A 14,545-nucleotide genomic window follows, 5' to 3' on the forward strand; every position below is an offset into this window, starting at 1 on the left:
AATACCCTGTCTTGTCTTGTCCTGTCCTGTCCTGTCCGTGAGTAAACGCTATTTTGCTGTTGGAATAACCCCCTGCATCCATTTGTCATAGACAGAGCCGTGACTCGAGTGCAACAGTGACTGTACCTGTGTGGTGTTGCTGCCTGTGGCCAGCAGCTTCTTTCTCTCTCCGGGTACCCTGTGAACCCCGCTGCCCTTTTGTTTGGCAAAGCCACGGAGGATATTTGTGTTACCATTTTCACCAGACATCTGGAGACTTTTCTGTTCGTAGTCCTTTGTTGAAGCCGTTTTGACTTTCCTGTGGCCAGCTAATTAAAGTACATTAACTGTTATCTCTGCTTTTGAGTTCTTTCTCCACCATAACACTTATTTCTCATTATCTCATCATTGTTTATTTGATACACATGCTTCAGATCAGTCACTCAAAGGCATTCCCCAATGCGTTGCTATGGCGACACAGCTCGAGTTCTTCGAAAGGGAATCTGATTCTCTAATCTTAGAAAAACCAATAAAATGCAAGTGATTTTTTGCATATAAAAGATTCATGGTAAACTAGGTAGATCCTCCTGAGGAGTTTTATTCCTCCGAGCATGTACACCCCAATCAGAACACTCAATTGTGACAACCTGCCACCTGCTATATGTCCTGCCCTATGAAGTCATTGGCTATAATCAAAATAAATTTTGTCTATAAAACTTCGCGTATCAGGTCAGAGGTATTTGCCAACCACAGCTGAGCTCACATGGGGATGCTAATCTTTCTTTGCACACTTATCATCCATCAGCATCATACAAAGGCGGAAAATGCCATTTGTCGATTGATGGGAGACCCCAAGCACCCACTGCTGTCTAAGGATGGGGACATAACTATTGGAGGGCTTTTTGCATTCAGAATGATAGAAACATTACCTTCATTGGAGTTTACCCAAAAACCTGAGCCTCTGTCATGCTCCAGGTTTGTGACATTGGAAACTACTTTACAAACATTGCAGTAAAAATGTTAAATGTACTTTGTAAAATCACTACCATAATATCAGGAATTGTTATTTGAGGTGAAATAATGTGTACAATTTACAAAAATCTAATATATTTTCTGCCAACATCAATCATTATTTAGTTTCTGTTTTGCCTACTGGTTTAATTTTTTCACAGTGTGAATCTAAGAGATTTTCGGTTGGCTCAAACTATGACCTTTGCTATTGAGGAGATTAACAGAAGTGAAACTTTACTCCCAAACATTTCGATAGGCTATAAAATCTTTGACACTTGTGCTTCAAGACTGTCTGCTATGAGTGCAACTATGGCATTGATGAATGGTCAGGAGTTTGCAGCAGGAGACAGATGCAATGGACAGTCTCCTATACATGCTATTATAGGGGAAACAGAGTCCTCTGCCACAGTGATTTTGGCCAGAACCACAGGACCTTTCAAAATTCCTGTGGTAAGGGATGATAACAACACACATTTGACAATTATCTAAAAGATGACTGTTTTACTGTTTCTTGTGATTTCTTTTTCAGATAAGTCACTCAGCCACATGTGAGTGTCTCAGTAACAGAAAAGATTTCCCCTCATTCTTCAGGACTATTGCTAGTGATTATCACCAGAGCAGAGCACTTGCATACATAGTCAAACACTTTGGCTGGACTTGGGTTGGAGCTGTAAACAGTGACAATGATTATGGAAACAGTGGAATGGCCATATTTCTCAATACAGCGCAGGAGGAGGGAATTTGTGTAGAGTACTCTGAGAAATTTTACAGAACAGAGCCTGAAAAACTCCTAAAAGTTGTAAACATCATCAAACAAAGCACTGCAAAAGTCATTGTTGCATTTCTTACTAGTTCAGAGATGTCCATTCTACTTGAACAGCTATATATTCAGAACATTACAGGCCTGCAAATGATTGGCGTAGAGGCATGGATAACAGCAAAAAGGTTGATCACACCGACAAGTTTTCGTGTGCTGGGAGGATCACTAGGGTTTTCAGTGAGAAAACTTGATATTAATGGGTTTTCAGATTATGTTATAAAAGCATTTTGGGACACAGCTTTTCAATGCTCAGAGGGAGATGGGAATTCATCTCAAAATGCAGTAATTTGCAGCAAATACCAAGATTTACTTGTGCTAAAAAATTACAATGAAGATGTGCCTGAGCAAAGATATTCAAGTAATGTCTATAAGGCAGTGTATGCTGTGGCTTATGCACTACACAGTCTGCTGCAGTGCAAAAAACAAGAAGGTTGTGAGAAAAACCTGACAATACAACCACTGCAGGTACAAATATATGATAGACACAAAATCCAGAGGTTATGCCTATTTCTATTTGACAGTAAGTTCTTTCCTTTAATTTTTTCTCCCTAGGTGGTTGAAGCTCTGAAAAACGTAAATTTTACAGTAAAGTTTGGAGATAATGTGTGGTTTGATAACACTGGTGCTGCAGTAGCCCAGTATGAAGTTGTGAACTGGCAGCAGGACTCAGATGGATCAGTCCAGTTTAAAGCAGTGGGTTACTACGATGGCTCACTGCCCCCTGACCAGCGCTTTGTACTTAACCCTGAAAACATAATCTGGGCTGGAGGACAACTGGAGGTAAAAAGGCAATAACTGTGTTTGTTAAAACATGTTAAAACCTTACTTCATGACTAAAGGCATTGGAAATTCAACCCAACAGACATATGACAATTATTTCCTTAATTCCAAGAAATCATTGCAATAACATGTGTATTATGCTTTGAGGAAACAAAGTGTTATCAATAATTGTAGCATGGGTAAATGTACAAGTGTTAATTACTTAATGAATAGGTATTATGAATATTTTTAAATAGAAGCCAAGGTCTGTGTGCAGTGAGAGTTGTCCTCCAGGCACTAGGAAGGCCGCACAGAAAGGAAGACCTGTCTGCTGTTATGACTGTATTACATGTGCAGATGGAGAGATCAGTAATGAGACAGGTAAACTTCAGACCATCCCAAAAATAAAAAATAAACTAACTTGTTGCTCTTTTTGTGTTCTTCTCCTACTGTTTAAGATGCAGCTAATTTTTAAAGGAGTTCATAAATAAAACCCTTTATCTTTTATCTCTAACTATAGTGAACTTCCTTTCCAGATTCAAATAACTGCCAGCAGTGTCCAGGGGAATACTGGTCTAATACTGAGAACACTGAATGTGTCTTAAAGACTGTAGAGTTTCTGTCATTCACAGAAGTTATGGGTATAGTGTTAGTCTTTTTCTCTCTGTTTGGAGTAGGAATAACTGTACTGGTGGCCATCCTGTTTTACAGTAAGAAGGACACTCCCATAGTAAAAGCCAACAACTCAGAGCTGAGCTTCCTGTTGCTCTTCTCATTGATTCTGTGTTTTCTCTGTTCACTTACTTTCATTGGTCGCCCCACTGAGTGGTCCTGTATGTTGCGTCACACAGCATTTGGGATCACTTTTGTCCTCTGTATCTCATGTGTCCTGGGGAAAACAATAGTGGTGTTAATGGCATTCAGGGCCACACTTCCAGGAAGTAATGTCATGAAATGGTTTGGGCCTGCACAACAGAGACTCAGTGTTTTTGCCTTTACTCTTATACAAGTTCTTATCTGTGTGCTTTGGCTAACAATATCTCCTCCTTTTCCATACAAAAATATGAAATATTATAAGGAGAAGATCATTCTTGAATGCAGTCTGGGTTCTACTGTAGGTTTCTGGGCTGTGTTGGGTTATATTGGCCTACTGGCTATCTTGTGCTTTATTCTGGCTTTTCTGGCTCGGACTTTGCCTGATAACTTCAATGAAGCTAAATTCATCACATTCAGTATGCTCATATTCTGTGCTGTATGGATCACATTTATTCCAGCTTATATCAGTTCTCCAGGAAAATTTACTGTAGCTGTGGGGATATTTGCTATTTTAGCATCAAGCTTTGGTTTACTTCTCTGCATATTTGCCCCTAAATGTTACATCATCCTGTTTAAGCCCGAACAAAATACAAAACAACATATGATGGGAAAAACACAAACTAAGTCCTACTGAGAAATAAATTAACATTGTTATTTTACTGTGCAGTGTTTTTATTTACTGTTTTTATTAAAATTAAAAATATATGGATACATTACAAGGCAGGATTTTTGTAATACACAAGATTACATGATTTTATTTTCACATGAAGCTAAAAGCTGTCAAATCATTAAAAAAAAGGCATATTGTCTTATGTTTCCCTGGTTTCTGTTACATTTATATGTCAGTTTAATAGGAAATACAAACTCACGCAAAATATTGCAATATGTTATACATATCTTATATCACAGAACAAAGAATTTATTGTTAAATGGTACAGATTTGCCATTCCACACTTTTATTACACTTTTATACAATATTAATACATACACTGAAAAAAATATTTATTCAATTTAATCAATTTTTTTAAGGTAAGTGGTTGCAATCAATTTATTTAAGCTACATTTAAACAAAAACAAAAAAATTAGAAAGGCAAAACAAAACAAAAAACTTTTGTTTAAATGTAGCTTAAATAAATTGATTGCAACCACTTACCTTAAAAAAATGTATTAAATTGAATGAATCATTTTTTCAGTGTATATGATTTGCTGGGACTTTAGATATATTTAGTTTTATATAATCTCAACAAATGTAATGGTCTTACATAACTTTATTCTATTTTAATCTCAAAGGCATTTGACATTTGGCTTCAATCAGATTATGATTAGATCTTTGATTTTAAGGCAATAATGCAAAACCTTTCCATTCAAATTTCATTTTACTGTTAGATGTTCTTTAAATGTCTGTCATTGTTTTGATGAATGGTCAGAAGTTGTGAGCACAACAAACCCCAAACAAAGAACTAGTCTTGCTATAGATTCAAAATATATCAACAAAAATATTTAATTGGAAAAATATTTGGATTCTTTCCATTTGAGTAAATGGTTATTAGGGCCCGAGAACCAAGGAGCATGCCAGAATGGCCTGCACTGTGGGTGCAAAGCCTGATTGTTTTTGCTCAGTCAAATATTTTTTTTAGAAAATGAATCACATTTTTGAGGGCTCAAAAACGTAAGGAAATCTGCACACATGTTAGAAGTGGGTATAATTTACATGTGTTATAGGTTGCACAATTGGGCGTGTAGAAATGGCTCGAGAGCGTCAACCCTAACCGTAACCCACAAATATTCAAGAAAACAGGCTTACAATGTCCGATCTGCCCCATGCTTCACATGTTTGATAAGTGTCCTGGCCTGAAACATTTCCATGACAATATTCAGTTACTGTCACAGCACTACCTGCTGGCACTAGAAAATTAAGTTTTTCAGAGATAAGATATTTAATTAGATCATCATCATATTTGGTCGGTCTGATCAAAAGGCCTTTGCAATGATAAATTGACTTTTCGTTGAAGGGCGTGTCCGTGGAGGACTAGGAATGGATGTTTCGCCATTAAACAGGAAGCTGCTGTGTCAAACAATGTCCAACCTGCCCCAGACTTCACACGTTTGATAAGGGTCCAGGCCTGAACACATCAACATGGCAATATTCAGTTACAGTCATAGCGCCACCTAAAGGCAGCAGGAAATAACTTTAATATAATAACTATAATCCACAGATATTTACCCCTTAAAATTCATATCCCCACGATGCATTTCTTTCCTAAGGCCATCGGGTGGCGGTGCTCATGCGTGCGAGGGCCCTTCCATCGCTGCTTGCAGCTTTAATATGTTTTATTGTACTCTCATTTCATATATCTTAAACAACTGCAGTTGCAATTTTTCACCACATCGTGGCTCTTCTAAAGGGCAGAAATAAAGAGCAGACTTTCCTGGTTTCAATTTTTCCACTCTTTTCTTGTTTCTTGGGAATGATTTGTGAGCAGATGTGAAAAAGCAAAAACATAAAGCAACACAAACAACATGTTGTTATCTGAAAAACAGGCTGATGCAAAACTCTAGTGGCTTGTATCTGCCCACAGGCAAATTTGACAGGTGTCTGTACAAACATGAACAACACAAATAAAAAATCTTTTAATTAAAGCACAGCTGGAAAGTACACCATATTAGTGATATAAACATGTAAAGGGGTGAAAAACAAAAACAATGAATAAACACATGATGCAACTGATTACAGTTGTTAAATCAGGTGTAATTTTTATTGTTTTTTTGTTTCTAATATCACACGTATGCTTCAAATAAATTTAAACTCTGTAAAAGTGTAAATATAACAATCTTATAACTTCAGCTTATTTAAAAAACAAATAAGGATGAAATTTATTCTATTATATACAGTATTCAATGCCATAAAAAACTATTTTGGGATGTATGATTTCAAGAACCTTTAACATCAAAAGAAACTTTCTGATTAACAAAATGTTTTATGTGGTGAGAAAAGGTTCTTTAGCCTACACAAAGATATAAAAGAAATGGTTATTCAAGAACCTTTCAGTGATTGGTTCATTTAGCAACAAAAATAATTCTTCTAGGCATTGCTTAAAAGAAAGGGTTCTTTACAGCAATGCTTAGAATAACGATTTTTTTATGTAGCACCTTTATGTACCATGTTGTGCAGTCGTCATAGGCCATTACCAGCTTGGTTATTTAGCAAAGTTTTAGTGACCATTTTAGCTCTCTTTATTAAGATACAAACTCAAAATACAAAAAATATGTACACAAAATGTTAAAAAGAGACTTGGTCACTTTATCTTTGCAAACACAAAAATGATTCTAATGGTCCTAATGGTGACCTAAGACTTTTCCACTGTAGTACTATAGATGTATAATTCAGAATATAGGAAATTGACATGACATGACAAACTAACAACAAACCTAACATTAAGTGTGCATGAATGTTGTCTGACATTGCTGGATTGTGGTTTAGACTAGAAAATTATGTCAGCATTAGAGGTCAAGTATTTGCCTGGTTTAAGTCTTATTTAACCAATCGCTATTACTATTTAGGTCAGGGAAGACTGTTAACTCCTCCCTCTTCACCAAATGCTCAAATCTTATAAATTAACACCAGTGCTAGGCATCAGCCAATCTTCGCTATGCAAATCTCATGACCAAAGCATATTTAATGCGGTGCATTAGCGATGAACATCAGAATCTCGACTGAACAAAAGCACGGCCGGAGAGCCGCGGGCTTGGCAAACCGAAGACGCTAATGCCATTAGACCCAGAAGCCTCTTAATCTCCTTGAGGAGGACATACCAGCCAGGTCTGAAGCAGCACAGGTACAGTGTTAATGTTTCCACACGTTGTTGTGAGAGTTGAGTGCACATCAATGTAGAATCCAAAAGAATACCCGGGTATAAAATTGTCTGACTCGGAACAGTATGTTCTTTTGTGTATTGACCCGCAGCCCTTATGACTCTAAGTGTCAAAGCAATACTTCTATATGATAAGCAGAACGCGTAAATGAGCAATAATTAGCCAGGCATCCAAATAGTTCATAATGCACATCCTGTTCACTCTGAGGGGGGAGAGAGCTGCATCCATACACTTCTTGAATGTGCGTGGGGCTCGAGTTAGTCAGAATGTTCGTGCCCACGAACACAAACCTCAGAAAACACCTGTGAAGACGGGATATCTGAATGCGAAAGTAAGTATCCTCTAGATCGACCGATGCGAACCAGTCCCCAGGGCGAACTTGCGCTAGAAGGACAACCATGAAGCCCATGGATCTGCCGATGGCCTAGGCAGAAAGCTTCGTAGCCACAAGGGGGAAGTCTGTTGCAGCTTGAGGTTACGGACTGTGTCTGCGTCAGCAGAGCTTTCCAGCGACTGCAGTATCTTGGCCTGCCACTGGGTGCATGTGCACACAGCAACAAGCAGTAAGAGTTTGGCTTCCACATGTTGATAACGTGTTTTTAAGTCTAAGTTAAGTTTTTACAGGAGTTTATACAGAGAGATTAATCGTCTGGGGCATCAAGAAAGAAGGAGAGGAAATGGGGCAAGTGTGAAGGCGTCAGACTACGCTTGAGGAAACAATGGTTTACCAGGATTCCTCTGCCCTCAGTGTTAATGGGGTATGTCCAGTCACTGAAGAATAAAGTGGACAAACTCCATGGGTGCATCTGCTGTGAGAAGGATTTTAAACATTGCTGCGTCTTTCACAGAGACATGGCTTACTAAGCACCACCAGGACAGCAATTTGTTCATTGATGGTTTTGGAGTGCCATTTCGTCTGGACAAAAAATTCTGACATGAACGTGCACCGATTGGGGTGCAGACCATCCCTGGAACACCTGGTTGTGTAAGTCAGGGAAAAATGGCATTCTCTTTCTCTGAGCGGCCTGCTGGTGGGCTGATTCAAGGAACCAGAAATCCAGTTTACACTTAGCCAGCTCATTGGGTGAGGTCCAGCTAAGATTGAGCTCCTTTGCCGCCATCTCCATGATCCTGGATAGCTCCCCATGCAGATCCAGGCTCCTTGGATGCTCTTGCTCCACCTCTGCCCAGTTCTCTGACACCACAGAGACATGCTGTTATCCTCCTCTCTGACGCCGAAGGAGAAAGCCACAGAAGTGGGGTGGAAGGTATCTGGCAGTAAGACAATGGGAGGGCAAGGTGACTTCGGTGGGTGCAGACTGTAAACAGGGCTGCCCGGTGAGACTTCGAGCAATGGCTCCTCTGGCGCAGTGCTCACAGGGAGAATCGTGGGAGTCTGGCTGCAACAGAGGTCCATTGAGACATTGTATCTTGAGTGAAGAAGAAGATTCTGATGTCCTTCGCTCAAGCACCACATTTTATACGCTTGCAGCTGTCATGCAATTTGCATAGGTCATCAATGATTGGCCAGTGCCCTGCACTGCTGTTATTCATAAAGATTTCAGTATCTGGTGATTTGGATGTTTTAACCCCAAAGCGTCAGCTTGAGTGACCGTCAATCTTGAGTGACCGCTCTTGATAGGGAACTTATGTTACTCTCAGGTTAAAAATTGTGTACCAAAATGATCCGTTCTAGGCTCTATCCTATTCTTGTTAACCATGCTTCCTCTAGGACCATGGTTCTCAACGTTATTCCTGGAGGCCCACTGCTCTGCACATTTTGAATGTCTCCCTTATTTAACACAGCTGATTCAAATCACCAGCTCATTAGTATAGATCTCCATGAACTGAACCAAGTCTATCAGATAAGAGAGACATACAAAATGTGCAGAGCAGTGGGCCTCCAGGAACGGAGTTGAGAACCACTGCTCTAGTCTAGGAGACATTATCTGGAAACATAACATCAGTTTTCATTGATATGCTGACGATACCCAGCAATACATTTCCTCAGAACCTTGTGAAACCTACCAGTTTTCAAGGATAACAGACTGTATAAATTATATCAAAAAGTAGATGCCAAACCATTTCCGGTAACACTTTACTTGAAGGAGTGATCATAAGACTTACATGACATTTTCATAATCATGACATGACACGTGTCATGAACATGAAGGAGATTTTAAGCACGTAGATTACAACTGTCATTAGGTGTCATTCGCTCAATTATGTCATGTTTAATGCAAAGATGACATTGTTTGAGATGTCTTTGTCACAGGTCGGAGCGGACCACCGATACCGTGGGTCGCGCTCCTCCCTTTACTTCCACTCCGAGGAGGTTCCAAAACACCCAATGACCAGACAGACAAGTAAGTATAAAATATAACAAGCTTTATTAACTTTTTAAAAGAGAAAAAGGAAGGGGAATCTAAATATTAAAAAGAAGCTTCTAGCTGGAGTCTCCTCGACTCACAAGTGGGCGTATGGGTAAGTGCTTCTGGACTCACAAGGAGACGTACAGGTAAGTGCTCTTCACTTGGTCTCCATGACTCACACGTGGGCTGGCAGGTAAGTACTCTGGACTCTGTCTCCTGAACTCACACAGGGGGGCGTACAAGCAGGTGCTCTTTACTTGGTCTCCGTGACTCACACGTGGGCTGGCAGGTAAGTACTCTGGACTCTGCTTTTGGGAGTACAGGGAGGTATACAGGTGAGCACACTGTGCTTCTAGCTTTTGGGCATTCAGGAGAGGTATACAGGGGAGTGCACTGGGATTTTGGCTCTTGGGCGTACAGGAGGTATACAGGTGAGTACACTGGGCTTTTAGCTTTTGGGCGTACAAGAGGTATACAGGTGAGTACACTGGGCTTTTAGCTTTTGGGCGTACAAGAGGTATACAGGTGAGTACACTGGGCTTTAAGCTTTTGGGCGTACAGGAGGTATACAGGTGAGTACACTGGGCTTCTGGCTTTTAGGCATACAGGGGGTATACAGGTGAGTACACTGGGCTTTTAGCATTTGGGATTACAAGAGGTATACAGGTGAGTACACTGTGCTTTTAGCTTTTCGGCGTACAGGAGGTATACAGGTGAGTCCACTGGGCTTGTGGCTTTTGGGTGTACAGGAGGTATACAGGTGAGTACACTGGGCTTCTAGCTTTTAGGTGTACAGGAGGGATACAGGTGTGTTCGACTTACGGGCAGACGAGTGGGTGAATGCACAGAACTTTAGCCCTTCGATACTCAGGTGACTAGAGGAAACGTGCAGGCAAAACAACAAGGCTTTTAGCTTTCCACTTGCAGGTAAACTTACGGCGAGTACCCAGAGCTTTGGTTTCTCAACATACAGCAGAACAGTCAAGCGACGATACAGAGCTTCAACTCTTCAACCTGCAGACTGGTGGCAGAGGACACACAAGTGCATATACTAGTATTAACTCCAATGCACATACAGTGGGAGATACGGCATCTTGCTTTGCACAGGCAGAAAGGGTAGTTAGGAACACAGGGCTATGATTCTTCAGCTTTTAAGCAAGCACACATACCAGCGATGGGTAACAATGAAAGGGGACACAACGGTGTGCAGGTCGAGATGGAAGTTCTTACTGTTCCACGCACTGGTGGACAATTTGACATAAACCAATACATCATAACTTGTCATGACAACTTGACATTACCAAGACAACATAACTTCATACATGTGCATAAAATCTCCTTCATGTTCATGACACGTGTCCTGTCACCCCTTCAAGTAAAGTGTTACCGTCACATTTCCAATGTATGTCACACAGCATTCTTCCATTATAGAAATGTTAAAAAAATAGATTAACTTGCCCTCCCGGCTAAGCCTGATTTTCTCACAAGGGATTATTTTCTCTATAAGCTTTTTTCAACCATTGACCACTGTCGCCCTGTGGGCTTGCTTACTGGGAGACTGCTGATATTAGCTTAACCTAGAGCTTCTTTTGCACATTATGTTATTAATGCTTTCATCAGTATGGTCCAATTACAATATTACAAATTACACAACTTTTTCCCTTATTATGGGATTTTTCTCATTTTTGATGCGATACATGAGCATAAAATCATAATGATGTAAACATGACTGATGTAACTGTTTGTACATGAGAGGCTGAAAATTGTGGATATGGTAAGGGGTAAAACATTTACGACAAACGCTCTAAGCAGGTGACCAATCACAATAAACTGAGCCAGCTTGACCAATCAGAGAATTTTTAAAGAAGCAGCTTACGGAAGTAAAAGAGTGTGTCAGACAGACTAAAGATGTTGTCAAATAATATAAAATTTGTTAAACATTTTCTAGTACCCCACAAAAATAAAATGAAGGCATCTTAATAGGCCATTATACTGTATGACATTACTTCAATAGATACTAAGCAATACACATTTACCTTCCCTCCCTTCCTCGTCCTTCTCTGAAAGGTTATTGGCCATTTTCTTAATCAATCATCCAGTATAAAAGTCTATAAAAGTACAAATACTGTATCAGGTTAATCCCATTTGCCAGGTGAGGTTGACCTCAATTTTTTAGAATGCTTATCTTTGTGTACACATTTCTGCTTCACAATCATCTTCATGCACAGGGAGAAAACACTCTTTGCCGAAGGATGGGAGACCCTAACTTCCCACTGCTGTCTAAGGATGGAGACGTAACTATTGGGGCAATTTTTGCAATCCACATTATAGAAATATTACCTTCATTTCAGTTCACACAAAAACCTCAGTCTCCATGCACCAGGTTTGTTGCATTAGAAACTATTTAGAAAAAAATTGGTGTTGATAATGAAATTATGAAATCTATATACTGCATATCTACAGTATAAGGAATGTCACATAAGCAAACTGTGATAACATGTACATGTGAAGTTTAAATAGTATTAAAACCATTTAATCTCATTTAAGTTGTATTATTTTAATATTTTCATAGTGTGAGATATGCAAAAGGAGATTTCTGGATGCCTCAAATCATGATCTTCGCAATTGAGGAGATTAACAGAAGTGAAAATTTGCTACCAAATGTTTCTATTGGCTATAGGATATATGACAACTGTGGTTTAAGAATGTCTTCTATGAATGCAACTATGGCATTGATGAATGGTCATGAGTTTGCAGCAGATGCAACATGCAATGGACAACATTTTACAAATGCTATCATAGGGGAAACAGATTCTTCTACCACAGTGATTCTGTCTAGGACCACAGGACCTTTTAAAAGGCATGGATAACAGCAAAGAGTTTGATCACACCAAAGAGTTTTCGTGTGCTGGGAGGATCACTGGGGTTTGCAGTGAGAAAGATTGATGTTGAAGGCTTTTTAGATTATGTTAAAAATGAATTTTGGGAAACCGCTTTTCCATGCTCAGAGGAAAATGGAAATGCATCTCAATACGGATTAAACTGCAGCATATACCAAGATCTACTTGTTCTGAAAAATCACAGCCTAAATCTGCCTCAAATAAGATACACAACCAATGTATACAAAGCAGTGTATGCTGTGGCTTATGCATTACACAGTCTGCTGAAATGCAAAGAACAGAAAGGTTGTGAGAAAGGCCTAACAATACAACCACAGCAGGTAAATTAATACTAAAGACACACAGTGAGAGAATAACCATATTTCTGTGTTGGATGACTTCATAATAACGTTCAAAACCTGATTCTTCACCAGGTGGTTGAAGCTCTAAAAAAAGTAAATTTCACTGTAAAGTTTGGCGATCGTGTGTGGTTTGACAGCACTGGTGCTGCAGTAGCCCAGTATGAAGTTGTGAACTGGCAGAAGGACTCTGATGGATCAATTCAGTTTAAAGCAGTGGGTTACTATGATGCCTCACTGCCCCCTGACCAGCGCTTTGTACTTAATACTGAAAACATAATCTGGGCAGGAGGACAGCTGAAGGTAAAAGGCAACAACCTGGTTTTCTTAAAATTTGTTAAAATCAAAATACTAGCATTAGAAATTTATTGAGTGTTCAATAATGTATATAAGACATAAATTTGAAATGATGGACTTCAAGAAACAGCAATAAAATAACTCAAATTATTTTTTTTAAATTAATAGCTATAATGTTATTTTCAACCTAGAAGACAAAGTCTGTGTGCAGTGAGAGTTGTCCTCCAGGCACTAGGAAGGCCGCACAAAAAGGAAGACCTGTCTGCTGTTATGACTGTATTACATGTGCAGATGGAGAGATCAGTAATGAGACAGGTAAACTTCAGACAATCTTAAAAATCCAAAGAAAACTGGCTAGCTGCTATTTTTGTGTTCTCCTCCTACTGTTTAAGATGCAGCTTTTTTCAAAGGAGTTCATAAATGAAACCCTTTATCTTTTATCTCTAACTATAGTGAACTTCCTTTCCAGATTCAAATAACTGCCAGCAGTGTCCAGGGGAATACTGGTCAAATACTGAGAACACTGAATGTGTGTTAAAGGCTGTAGAGTTTCTGTCATTCACAGAAGTTATGGGTATAGTGTTAGTCTTTTTCTCTCTGTTTGGAGTAGGAATAACTGTACTGGTGGCAATCCTGTTTTACAGTAAGAAGGACACTCCCATAGTAAAAGCCAACAACTCAGAGCTGAGCTTCCTGTTGCTCTTCTCATTGATTCTGTGTTTTCTCTGTTCACTTACTTTTATTGGTCGCCCCACAGAGTGGTCCTGTATGTTGCGTCACACAGCGTTTGGGATCACTTTTGTCCTCTGTATCTCCTGTGTTCTGGGGAAAACAATAGTGGTGTTAATGGCATTCAAGGCCACACTTCCAGGAAGTAATGTCATGAAATGGTTTGGGCCTGCACAACAGAGACTCAGTGTTTTTGCCTTTACACTTATACAAGTTCTTATCTGTGTGCTTTGGCTAACAATATCTCCTCCTTTCCCATATAAAAATATAAAATATTATAAGGAGAAGATCATTCTTGAATGCAGTCTGGGCTCTGCTGTTGGTTTCTGGGCTGTGTTGGGTTATATTGGTCTTCTTGCTCTCTTGTGCTTCATTTTAGCTTTTCTGGCTCGGACGCTGCCTGATAACTTCAATGAAGCTAAATTCATCACATTCAGTATTCTCATATTCTGTGCTGTATGGATCACATTTATCCCAGCTTATGTCAGCTCTCCTGGAAAATTTACTGTAGCTGTGGAGATATTTGCTATTTTAGCATCAAGTTTTGGTTTGCTGTTTTGTATATTCACACCTAAATGTTACATCATTCTGCTTAAGCCTGAACAAAATACAAAGCAACATTTGATGGGAAAAACACAAACTAAGACCTAA

General features: G+C 39.4%; 2 protein-coding genes across 2 annotated transcripts; both read left to right on the forward strand.

The window, feature by feature from the left end:
* The first annotated feature begins 748 nt into the window (after positions 1–748).
* LOC135769344 (extracellular calcium-sensing receptor-like) lies at positions 749–4,019 on the forward strand. The gene is made up of 6 exons (XM_065278678.2): positions 749–954; positions 1,152–1,440; positions 1,520–2,275; positions 2,363–2,590; positions 2,827–2,950; positions 3,106–4,019. The coding sequence occupies exons 1-6, from the start codon at positions 749–751 to the stop codon at positions 4,017–4,019; spliced, it is 2,517 nt and encodes an 838-aa protein (XP_065134750.2).
* Positions 4,020–12,492: 8,473 nt separating this feature from the next.
* Positions 12,493–14,545, forward strand: LOC135774002 (extracellular calcium-sensing receptor-like). The gene is made up of 5 exons (XM_065283933.1): positions 12,493–12,562; positions 12,639–12,850; positions 12,944–13,171; positions 13,357–13,480; positions 13,635–14,545. Exons 1-5 carry the CDS (start codon positions 12,493–12,495, stop codon positions 14,543–14,545), a joined length of 1,545 nt encoding a protein of 514 aa, XP_065140005.1.

This window comes from Paramisgurnus dabryanus, chromosome 9 (assembly GCF_030506205.2).
Source record: "Paramisgurnus dabryanus chromosome 9, PD_genome_1.1, whole genome shotgun sequence".
In the NCBI taxonomy this organism is placed as follows: Eukaryota; Metazoa; Chordata; class Actinopteri; order Cypriniformes; family Cobitidae; genus Paramisgurnus; species Paramisgurnus dabryanus.

Bases quoted from the DNA above. Each gene is read 5' to 3' on its own strand.
- LOC135769344 (XM_065278678.2), top strand. From the start codon at position 749: ATGCTAATCTTTCTTTGCACACTTATCATCCATCAGCATCATACAAAG. The intron at 1,441-1,519 runs GTAAGGGATGAT...TTTCTTTTTCAG, and splicing joins GACCTTTCAAAATTCCTGTG to ATAAGTCACTCAGCCACATG. The intron at 2,591-2,826 runs GTAAAAAGGCAA...ATTTTTAAATAG, and splicing joins GGGCTGGAGGACAACTGGAG to AAGCCAAGGTCTGTGTGCAG.
- LOC135774002 (XM_065283933.1), top strand. From the start codon at position 12,493: ATGGATAACAGCAAAGAGTTTGATCACACCAAAGAGTTTTCGTGTGCT. The intron at 12,851-12,943 runs GTAAATTAATAC...ATTCTTCACCAG, and splicing joins TAACAATACAACCACAGCAG to GTGGTTGAAGCTCTAAAAAA. The intron at 13,172-13,356 runs GTAAAAGGCAAC...TTTTCAACCTAG, and splicing joins GGGCAGGAGGACAGCTGAAG to AAGACAAAGTCTGTGTGCAG.